The sequence below is a fragment of the Lissotriton helveticus genome, chromosome 5_1 (assembly GCF_964261635.1).
Source record: "Lissotriton helveticus chromosome 5_1, aLisHel1.1, whole genome shotgun sequence".
NCBI lineage: Eukaryota > Metazoa > Chordata > Amphibia > Caudata > Salamandridae > Lissotriton > Lissotriton helveticus.
The window spans coordinates 630,434,897-630,446,994 of NC_136065.1; the positions used below are offsets into that span (position 1 = coordinate 630,434,897).

Sequence of the window (12,098 nt, forward strand, 5' to 3'; positions counted from 1 at the left end):
CTTTACAGTCGGAGATATTTTTTCTGATAAGAATCGTCATATTCTAACTTCTCAAGGTTGTTCTACATATATATTATTCTCATCTGTTTATCACCCAGTCGAGTGGAGATCCCAGTCCCAAATGAGTTTCTAAACCTCATAAGAAACATATAAGTTTGAACTAGTCGTTCTTGTTTTCATTTTTTGATCTCCTTTGTACGACTTGAGTTATATTCAACAAAGCTTTATAGTTGACATGCTATCTGTGTCTTTCCTGATGAAGGCGCTTGGGTCGCCAAAACACGCGTAGACATGACACGATCCATCCATGATCCATTGCAAGGTCTCTCAACTTGGATGCGTTATTTTATAACATTTCTGGACTTTTTATATAATATTGATTTTTGATAAATATCTAGACATTTATGGTACATATTGTCATAATTTCATCTGAAAATGTATTTCTAATTTGATTAATTCTGTAATATTATTCTTATATAAACTAAATTGTCGAAATGATATACATGAAATGATTTTTTGATGACAGTTGTTTATTGAGAGACATTTGTCTTGTTTTTCTCTGTGTTTTTAACTTTTGCCATGTAACAGTACAGGCAGGATGATTCATAGATTTTTAGACAATGTGTAATAATAAAATTCATTTTAACATCATTTCTATGTGATCACTTAGCCTTTTTAGCATCATGTTGCAATTATGTCACATAATGCAAATTAGAACAATAATTGCTTAGGGATTTGTTATTTACAATTGTATTTTCCCTGCCCTTAGAATAGTTATAAGTAGCAGGGGGTCCTTATATATGCGTCCTCTCTCCATTTAGCCAGGACTGAGGTCTCCCTCTGCAGAATCTTTTACCTTTTCTTTATCCTTGAACTCTCCAACACCGCCTCTCTCTGCCCCAATCCACGCTGAAGATCTTCCTCTATTGACCCTCGCTATCCCTTTAGGCTCATCCTCTGCCACCCCTCTGTTGTCTTCCAAGCAAGAGATCATCATACGTAGACTCCACTTCCAGCCATATTGGCTAAAGCTCTGACCACGTAAACCCTTTTCCATTTACACAGGTCCAAGCACTGCCTCTCAGACCCTCCCCAGCCAACCTCGTCCCAACAGACAACACTCCCATCATCTAAAATGGTAATCTTTATCTGCAGACTCACCTGCGCCCACTCAGGCTGTGCTCTCCCTCTACAAATCCATCTTCCCCCATACACGTCTGAAGTGTCTCTCAAATTCATCCTGATCGAGTTGTGCACGTGCAGATGGCTCCCCACACACTCAGGGCCAAGCCGCTCCCCTTCAGACAGGGTAGTAAAATGTGGAAATGCTTCCCGCCTGTAACACGGATAATTTTAAACAACAATTATGGAAAATTACGAGAAATGCAATTGGCCAGTTTTTTGCTTGAAAGTTGTTGTCAATTCTGAATAAAATCACGTGAGATATCGAATAAAGGATCTCCACACACAACAGATTAATCCGAGATATTTTCTTTACAAACCAGTCTCCCTCAGAAGAAAACTATGCAATAAAGCATAAATGCAAAAAAAGTTAACTGTTGCAAAAAATAAGTGAAACTCTAAACTCATTGCTTAACAAAGATTTTACGTAGGCCTGCTTTCAAACGGACTGTGTCATCTTCGTTTCTTTGCAGTTTGTCTTGTGGCTCACGGAAGTATTTTGGACTTTGCAAGCATGATTAAAAAGGTTACAGGGAAGAATGCAATGCCTGAATACACTTCCTATGGTTGCCACTGTGGCCTGGGAGGAGGTGGAGAACCGGTGGATGCAACAGACCGGTGAGTAACCACAGCACACTGAAATAAGTTATATTTCTGAATTGAAAACAACCTAAAGAAACTCCATAAGAAGGACAATGTGTCAAATCCTCTGGAGATCATCAAATACCGCATTTCTTGCGATTGGGTTGTACCGAGGAAGCAACGATCCGAGTCAGGAGTGTCAGTTTGAGACTTTTATTAAAGTCTTAAGTCCATAAATAACGGACCCACAGCAGAGCAGATTAGCGCAGTGAAGGACAGCAGAAGATAATGAATTCAAAGAGAATTCTAGAATGGAAGGGCAGATAGAATAGAGATAGAAATAAAAGAAATAGCAACAGCAAAGAAGAAAGAACAGAACATTACACATCTTCCCCTTTTTGGAGAAACTTAAAATGAAACATTCTATAATAAAACATATTATACAACATAATAAAATAGAAATGCAAAGGAAGTAAAAGAATTAAGATAAAACAAAATCCTTAAAATGAACAGGTCTCTTACAAATTCTTTTTGAAGGTAAATTGGTGTAATCAATAACATTTTCTAAAGAAGGATCAGGACTCACATTTTCTTGAGACGATGCAACAGTTGAACCAATAACATTTTCTATAGAAGTATTAGGACTCAAATTTTCTTGAGATGATGCAACATTTGAGGAAGAACCTTCAAACAAAACATCATCATTCACATCACGAGTAATAGCAGTTTTGTTATAAATAGCAGCTTGCTCATCAGAAATAGGAACAAGTCTGTTCCTATTCCACCATTTCCCATCATGAAGCAAACAAGAACTGAGTCCAACCTTAGATATTTTGTAAGGAGAAGAGAAAGAGGATTCCCCTTTCCTGACAAAAGGTTTCTTGATAAGGACATGTGAAGGGGCCACGACCCCTACCTTGGCGAAGCCGCGCCTTCCCTCACGATCCCGGCGCCCGACTCATGATCCTCGGGTGTCCATAGCAACCCGGACTCCTCCCCTCTCTCCTTCGTTGCAGGAGCCAATCACGGAAAGCGGAATCCCGGAAGGACTTTCCCGTGACCCCGGAAGTTCCTCCCACATTCCAGAGGCGGGGTCCAAAAAAGCCGGAACAGAGAACAACAGCGCGTTCAAGCAGGAAGACTCGTGGCAGGAGACAGCGTGCGGAGAACCCCGGGAGCCGAACGGAGAGGCAGAAGAAGAAGACGAAGTCTGGACGGAGGACTGGTGGAGTCCATTGGAGGAGGCTGGAGAGCAGCCGCAACTCGCGGAAAGAGTTGCGGCGGGCCAAGTGAGTACCGACTCCCCTTGAGTGTAAATATCGCTGTGTATAGTCAGACCCTTATTCACCTTGCACCCAGCACTGTAGAATATTGTACATAGCCCGTTTGTTGTCACTGGCACGAATGTATATATTGTCCCCTCACTGACCCGTCACTCAGTCACCCTTCGACCTACCCCCTCTTCCTCTTTCCAACTCTTACTCCACCCGTCCCTACCTCACGTTCGCTTGGCTTCCCATCACAACCCCGGTGAAGGTAGACGGCTTCATACCGTTCTGTGCCGATAGAACTAACGGCCCTCTTTTTCTCTCCTTCTCATACCTCCGAGGAGCCACCGTCCCGCTGCTCGACCGGACAACCCTTCTCTGGGAATACTCACCCCGTCTTCCAGCCAAGTGCCTTCCCCCTGCGCAGAACCATCACCGCGACGACGAACAAGAGCCTCACCTCAAGACCCTGTTCTCCCTTCCTCCCCCCCCTTGAACTGTGTACAACCAATAAAGATCGGCTGAGACATAGCCCACTACATACGGCCTCCACGCCTGTTATTCCGGTCTGCCTACACCCCACGATCACAGGTGGTGTCAGAAGTGGGATCATCCGGAAGCATGGAGGCCGCCGTGAAGAAGCTGGCGGAGACCCAGGAGCAACTGGGGAAGATGATGGAACAATTCCTCAAGACGGCCGAGGACGACAGAGGGCAGTTACACGACGTCCTGAAAGGTCAGGGCACAGCCCAGGACCAAGCATTGGGCAAACTTACCGATGTTCTAGGACAACAGAGACCGGCCATTTCTCTCCCCTCGGTGGTTCTCCAAAAGTATGTGCCAGGAGAAGACCCGGACTTCTTCTTCACCAATTTCGAACGACTGGCCCAAGCCGCGGCCTGGCCCCCTGACCGTTGGGGCCACTATCTGGGTCCCCTGCTTACCGATGAGTTACAAGCGGCCTACCAACAGGCCAATATCCAGGGACAGACCCCATATGGCGACATCAAGACCTGTATCCTGGAACGCCTGGGTATTGACGACGAGACCTATCGGGTGAGGCTACGCCAAGCCAAGGAAGGGCCGCAAGAGACCCCTCGGGCCCTGTCTTTTCGTATCAAGGACCTGGCCGACCGTTGGCTGCGGTCCTCCACGGCCACAAAAGAAGACATACTCTCCAAGATCTATCTGGAACAGTTCCTAGCCTCTCTCCATCCTAACACACAAAAATGGGTTCGTCAGCATGCCCGCCTCACACTGGAGAACGCGATAGACATCGCCAGCGCTTACAGTCGGGCACAAGACTTTCAGAAACCCAAAGAGGAACATCCACATCGACCCCAACCCCATGGCCACGACCGGACCCCGAGACCTTTCTTACCTAAGAAACCGGAACCCCCTCCTCTCTTTCCTTACCCGGTTATGCCCCGACCACCTCCACCCGGTCCCCAATGCTACCACTGCGGGGATTATGGACACATCGCCCGGGTCTGCCCCCAGAAAGAAGAACCAATGGAGGTGGGTCTCGCCCGGAACTATGTCTCCCTCCCTGCGGGGAACAACCCTCCCGCATACCACTTCCCCGTGCTAATTGATGGACACCCAGTACTAGCTCTTGCCGACACGGGATGCAGACAGAGTGTGCTCCGACCCCAGGAACTTCCTCACCCGGTGGGGCCAGTGACCGGTACTGTAGCCATCCAATGCGTACACGGCGATACAAAACTGTACCCTACCGCCCGAATCAGGGTGCAACACCCCCTGGATCACGGGAGCACCCTGACTGTGGGTCTCATTCCCTCTCTTCCGGAGCAAGTAATATTGGGCAGCGACTACCCCGGTCTTCCACGCCTTCTACACGACACCACCACCTCCTTAGAAAAATGGTGGTCGGAGGCCCCGTATCCCCACGACCCTCCACCCACAGACACAACAGCTGCCAGACCATATAAAACAAAAACTCAAAAGAAAAAGCAGAAGAGGAACTACACTGCGGCTTTTCCCGTTCGTGTGGAGGAACACCCCTGGGAAACGGACAGGGAGTTTCGCGCTGCCCAACAGAAGGACCCCGTCCTGCAGGATGCATGGGGACGTGCCCTGGACAATGAAGACCCCTTACAAGTAGGTCCATTCTTTTATAAAAAGAACGGCCTGTTGTATAGAAAGGGGGGAGCCCAACAGACACCCCAGTTGATAGTCCCAGGACCCTTTCGAGACAAGGTATTGTTTCTAGCCCATAGTCACCTGTTGGGGGGCCACTTTAGCGATGAGAAGACCGGACAGGCTATCCTTGAAAAATTCTATTGGCCAGGTGTCTACCAACAAGTAAAACAGTACTGCCGCGCCTGCCCGATCTGCCAAAAGAATAGTAAATATCGCCCCCCGAGTGCCTCTGCAGCCATTACCCCTTATCGACGTCCCCTTCAGCAGGGTGGGGATGGATATATTAGGCCCCTTGTTACCATCCAGAAGTGGGTGTCGGTATGCTTTGGTCCTAGTCGACTACGCCACCCGTTTCCCGGAAGCAATTCCCCTAGGACAACCCACCTCCCAGAGCATAGCAAAGGCATTGATATCGATCTTCTCCAGGGTAGGCTTCCCTAGGGAGATTCTGACGGACCAGGGGACCCCCATTGTATCAGCCCTTATGAAACAGGTGTGTCCCCAACTAGGCATTAAACAGATACGCACTTCCGCTTACCATCCCCAAACTGATGGGCTGGTGGAGCGTTATAACGCCACCCTAAAAACCACCTTAAAAAAACTATTGGCCTTGAAGAGCAAGAGGTGGGAAGAAATGTTACCCCTAGCGCTGTTTGCGATCCGCTGCAAAGTCCAGAGCAGCACAAGCTTCTCGCCCTATGAGCTTCTGTATGGGAGACCCCCGCGTACCTTGTTGGACATGGCCCGAGAAGCCTGGGAGGCCGAACCCGACCGAACCAGACCCCTCCCGGAGTACGTGGAGAACCTTAGAACCCATCTGGGTCAAATACGTGACATAGTGCGGCAATACCTGGTGACAGCACAAGCAAACCAGAAACAGCAATACGATAAGGGCACAAAACCACGATCCTTTCTTCCGGTTGCCTTGGTACTCCTCCTGCTGCCGTCCTCAGACCACAAGCTGTTGGGTCAATGGCAAGGCCCCTTTCCGGTCCTGAGACAGGTGACGCCGGTTACCTATGAAATAGAAACAGACCCTACACGACGAGTCACCCAGATATACCATGTGAACCTCCTGAAGGAATGGGTAGGCCCTCGTCCTGTTCTCTCTAACACGGTATCAGGCACCGTCCTCCCCTACGAGGTCTGCATAGACGCTGATCTCGCAGCCAGACAGAAACAGGAACTCCGTACCGCCTTGAAGCCGTTACAACAGGTGTTCTCTTTCTACCCTGGCCACACGACCGTCCTCGAGCATGCCATCCTAACAGAACCCGGCAAAACAGTACGCCAGCGACCCTATCGGGTTCCTGAGGCTCGTAGACCTGTTATCAAGGAGGAAATAGCCCAGATGCTACGTATGGGGATCATAGAACCCTCCATTAGCAGTTGGAACTCGCCGATCGTATTGGTGCCAAAACCCGACGGATCGATTAGGTTTTGCATCGACTTCCGTGAGGTCAATAAAATCTCATCCTTCGACACCTACCCTTTGCCTCAAGTTGATGAGATGATAGAGCGAATAGGGAAAGCCAAGTACATCAGCACGCTCGACCTCTGCAAAGTCTATTGGCAGATCCCATTGAGAGCCAAAGATAAAAAGAAAACAGCGTTCTCCACCCCAGAAGGCCTGTACCAGTTCACCGTGTTGCCTTTCGCCTTCACGGCGCCCCCGCCACTTTTCAGAGAGCCATGAATCAGGTGTTATTACCTCATTCCCACTTCGCGGGGGGCTATTTGGATGACATCATCATCTACAGTGATGATTGGGACCAACACTTATGCCACCTACATGACGTCATCTCCTCCCTAGGTTCCTATGGGTTCACCATTAACCCTTCAAAAACCACCTTAGCGCCACAAACAGTTAAGTACCTGGGTTATCTGTTAGGCGAGGGACTAATTCGACCCCAAAACTAAAAGATCACGGCCATACAGTCCATCCCCTTTCCCCAAACACGGAAAGAACTACGCGCATTTTTAGGCCTTTTAGGGTACTATAGGAGATTCATCCTTAACTTTTCCCAGGTCGTAGTCCCCCTAACCGATCTCTTAAAGAAGACCACAAAGACAGAAGAAGAACTAAGGCAGCCTGACCCCTCTATGTTACACGCGTTCAACATCCTTAAACAGTCGCTGATGTCTGGTCCTGTGCTCATCAGCCCGGACTACTCCCAACCCTTTATTCACCAGACTGATGCTTCAGAACAGGGCATAGGGGCTGTTCTCTCTCAGAAAGATCATAACGGAGACGAACGACCCATCCTCTATTTGAGCCGAAAACTGTTCCCCCGAGAGATGAACTACGCCGTAGTAGAAAAAGAGGCTCTGGCCATTAAATGGGCAGTGGAGAGCCTCCGCTATTACCTGGACGGACGTGAATTTACCCTATACACCGACCATGCCCCGTTGGAGTGGATGGCGCGGAACAAGGGACACAACGACCGCGTTCTTCGTTAGTTCTTATCCCTACAGCCCTTCAGGTTCAAGACCTTGCATCGGAAAGGCGTTGATCAAGGCAACACCGATTATCTTTCCCGATACCCTCTCCCTCCAACCCGATCAAGAAGGACAGCTAGGGGAAGGGGATGTGAAGGGGCCACGACCCCTACCTTGGCGAAGCCGCGCCTTCCCTCACGATCCCGGCGCCCGACTCATGATCCTCGGGCGTCCATAGCAACCCGGACTCCTCCCCTCTCTCCTTCGTTGCAGGAGACAATCACGGAAAGCGGAATCCCGGAAGGACTTTCCCGTGACCCCGGAAGTTCCTCCCACATTCCAGAGGCGGGGTCCAGAAAAGCCGGAATAGAGAACAACAGCGCGTTCAAGCAGGAAGACTCATGGCAGGAGACAGCGTGCGGAGAACCCTGGGAGCCGAATGGAGAGGCAGAAGAAGAAGACGAAGTCTGGACGGAGGACTGGTGGAGTCCGGTGGAGGAGGCTGGAGAGCGGCCGCAACTCGTGGAAAGAGTTGCGGCGGGACAAGTGAGTACCGACTCCCCTTGAGTGTAAATATCGCTGTGTATAGTCAGACCCTTATTCACCTTGCACCCAGCACTGTAGAATATTGTACATAGCCGGTTTGTTGTCACTGGCACGAATGTATATATTGTCCCCACACTGACCCGTCACTCAGTCACCCTTCGACCTACCCCCTCTTCCTCTTTCCAACTCTTACTCCTCCCGTCCCTACCTCACGTTCGCTTGGCTTCCCATCACAACCCCGGTGAAGGTAGACGGCTTCATACGGTTCTGTGCCGATAGAACTAACGGCCCTCTTTTTCTCTCCTTCTCATACCTCCGAGGAGCCACCGTCCCGCTGCTCGACCGGACAACCCTTCTCTGGGAATACTCACCCCGTCTTCCAGCCAAGTGCCTTCCCCCTGCGCAGAACCATCCCTGCGACGACGAACAAGAGCCTCACCTCAAGACCCTGTTCTCCCTTCCTTCCCCCCCCCTTGAACTGTGTACAACCAATAAAGATCGGCTGAGAGATAGCCCACTACATACGGCCTCCACGCCTGGTATTCCGGTCCACCTACACCCCACGATCACAGGACATATGAACCAGAACAAAATTCTATTGATTGAACATGTTTGCGAATATCAAAATGATATTTTTGTTTGTTCTGTGCTAAAGCAACAGATTGTCGTAAAATAGCATTTTTATCAGTACCGGTGACACAACTTGAAGAGGAATTAGAAGAATGTCGGTCCAACCAAGAAGGAAGACGTAAAGAGCGACATTTTCTACCTCTTAACAACTCAAAAGGGGTGAAGTTAGTAGTTGAATGAGGTGAGTTGTGATATGCATTTACTTTATTTTTAAGAAAAAGATACACATCTAACCCAGAGGATAGGGCAGTTTGAACCCCTTCTTTGAGAAAACGGTTCGCTCTCTCAACATGTCCATTAGGAGCAGGACTGTACAAAGCTACTTGAATATGTTTAATATCCATGGATTTTAAGAAATCTTGCATGGCATTCGATACAAAATGAGTACCGTTGTCCGTAACAAGCTCTCTTGGAGGACCTTCAGCAGAAAAAACATTTTTGAGAAATTGCAAAACAGAACTGGTCGAGGCTGATTCAACAAAAGAAAAATAAATCCATTTGGAGAAATAATCAATCAAGACTAATAAAAATCTTGACGAGGTAGGTAACAAATTAAAAGGTCCAACAAAATCCAAAGCAACTTTCATCCATGGACCTTCAGGTAAAGAAACTGGACGCAGTGGATTTTGTGGCGTCTTCCAATGTTTGTCAAAGACAACACATTGAGGACATAAATCAACAAAAGACAAAACCTGAGCATTTAAAGAAGGCCACCAGTAAATTTCCCTAAGTTTCTTACAAGTAGCAGTGACCCCTAAATGTCCCGTATGTGCAATCCATTATAAGTTTATTCCTAAGAGAAATTGAAGGAATAATACAGCCATTCCTGGTGCAGATAGAATTTTCTAGAGATAATCCTGAAAAAATGTGTGCAAACGGTCTTAAACTATGTGAAACATTGCGAATGGGAGGCCAACCTTTAACAATAAAGTCAGAAATGTTCTTTAAATCATGATCTGTAGAAGTGGCTTCAAGCCAATCTTTTTCAGAAATGGCACCATTAGATGAAGAAGAAGCATCAATGGAAGCTACAACACAGTCAAATTCATCGATAACATCATCAGTAGAAGGTAATGGAAGCAGAGAGAGACAATCAGTCCTGAAATTCTTACCGCCTTGAATATACTTAATGGTAAAATTGTATTCTTGTAATTTAGATAAAATATGTACTAGGCGAGCAGAAGCTTTGCCTAAACCATCTCCTTGCAAAAGATAAACAAGAGGCTTATGGTCTGTGTACAAGGTAAAGGAGTTACCCCAAAGATATGTTTTGAATTTGGGGACAGCCCAGATACAGGCCAAAGCCTCTCTTTCAATTGTCGAATATTTGGACTCTGCACTGGACAAAGATCTTGATGCAAAAGAAATTGTGTGGTCTTTACCCAAATTTTGTTGTCCAAAAACTGCACCAAGACCATTTAAACTGGCATCAACAGTAACCGTACAATGATGCCCATGAACAAATGGACTAAGCGCAGGAGCATTGACCACCAACTCTTTAATATTTTGAAAAGCAGCATTAGCATCATTGGACCAAACAAAACTAGTACCTTTTTTGAGCAGAATTCTCAAAAGTTGGACACAGGTGGAGTACTCAGGTACAAAACGAGCATAGTACTCGCAGAGACCTAAGAAGGATCTAAGAGTATCTTTATCAGAAGGAGGCGGAGCTTTAAGAATAGCCTCAACATTACAGAATTTTGGTTTGATACCTTCTGGTGTGATTGTATGGCCTAGATAATCAATTTGCTCAACTAAAAATTTGCATTTCTCAGGTTGAGCTGTAACCCCTCTCGAGCTTAAAATAGAAAAAAACTTTATGTAAAGTGCGCAAATGTTCTTCCTTCGTCTCTGTGCAAACAATAATGTCATCTTGATATGCTTGAACATTTCCGATATCTCTAAAAAGAACATCCATGACCTTTTCAAAAACCGAGGCCGCCAAAGCTAAGCCAAACGGCAACCTCAAAAATTTGTAAGCTCCAAAAGGAGTAACAAATGTGGTGAGATCTTGAGAATCATTACTAAGGGATATCTGGTGGTATGCAGAACGGAGATCAATGCTGGAAAAATGTTTCGCATGACCAATGATGGCAAGCATTTGTTTTATATGTGGGAGGGGATGACAGTCGATAATGATATGGTCTCTCCAATTGTTTTTTAAGATCATTCCTCACACTAATTGGAACAGGTCTGACTTTGTGAGTGACTGGTGTAACATTATATTTGAGTTTGATGACATAATCAAAACCTTTAATAGTACCAATGTTATCATTAAAAACAGAAGAACATTCTTTTTTAAGTAAATCAATAGGAGAAAAATCATTGTCAATAGTCAGAATAGGAAGGTCTCCTAGAGCAATTGGATTTTGATGACCAGGTTTCAATTGAATACCTAATTTACCTAAGTCTCTCCAGCCAACCAAGTCTCTGCATTTGAGTGCAATATAAACCTTGGTTTCAGTAGATCTACCAATAATTTTAAGGGAGCCAATGAAGAAACCAAGAAGATCAATGTCCTTATCACCAAAAGCTTTGGGACAAATATCAGGAGCTTGCAAAGTTATGGAGTGGCCCCAAATATTGAAGAAGGTGGTGTCAGCCAAAACAGTAATAGGGGCACCTGAATCAGCCATAAGCTGCAAGGATTTATTATTGATAAGGGCTTGACATAATGGTTTTTCACAATCTGATGGTTCATCAATAGACAATAACATGTTAGAAAACATGTTGGTGCACTCAGGAACAGAATGAGCAGAAACTGGGTTGAGAGAAGACTGTGAAGGAGACTGTAATTCAACACTATGGGGGTCATTAGGATGACGGGCGGACTTTGTCCGCCCGTCATCCTAGCGGGGTTTGGGACCACCCACCATAAGGGCGAGGGTCCCGGGGGTGGCATTAGGATGTGCCCGCCACAGTGGCGGGCACATCCTGCATTTTTAGCATTGTGGCGGGCAGTGCTCTCTGCACCGCCCCCCACAATGCTAGAAATGCTTTTCAGCATTTGCATTAACAAAGCGGCAGGCACCGTGCGGTGCCTGCCGCTTTGTTAATGCAAATGAAGGGGGTACCACAGGTAACCCCCCATGTGCAATTCCCACCCCTCCTTCACTCTGGGGGCCCACGGGGGGCCCCCAGAGTGAAGACCGCATGCCTTTCCGTGGCGGCATCGCCGCCACGGAAAGGCATCTGACACAGCCCATCATAAAATGGCTGGCGGTGTCTAATAGACACCGCCACCATATTAAACATTTTCCGCCCCGGCCGCAAGGCGACTGGGGCGGA

General features: G+C 47.1%; 1 protein-coding gene across 1 annotated transcript in view; it reads left to right on the forward strand.

The window, feature by feature from the left end:
* LOC144754796 (basic phospholipase A2 homolog ammodytin L-like) overlaps positions 1-12,098 on the forward strand; it is a 354,218-nt gene that overhangs the window by 272,552 nt on the left and 69,568 nt on the right. Inside the window, exon 4 of the mRNA XM_078643010.1 lies at positions 1,656-1,800. Within this exon, the coding sequence (XP_078499136.1) occupies positions 1,656-1,800 (145 nt within the window). The remainder of the gene's footprint in view (positions 1-1,655; positions 1,801-12,098) is intronic.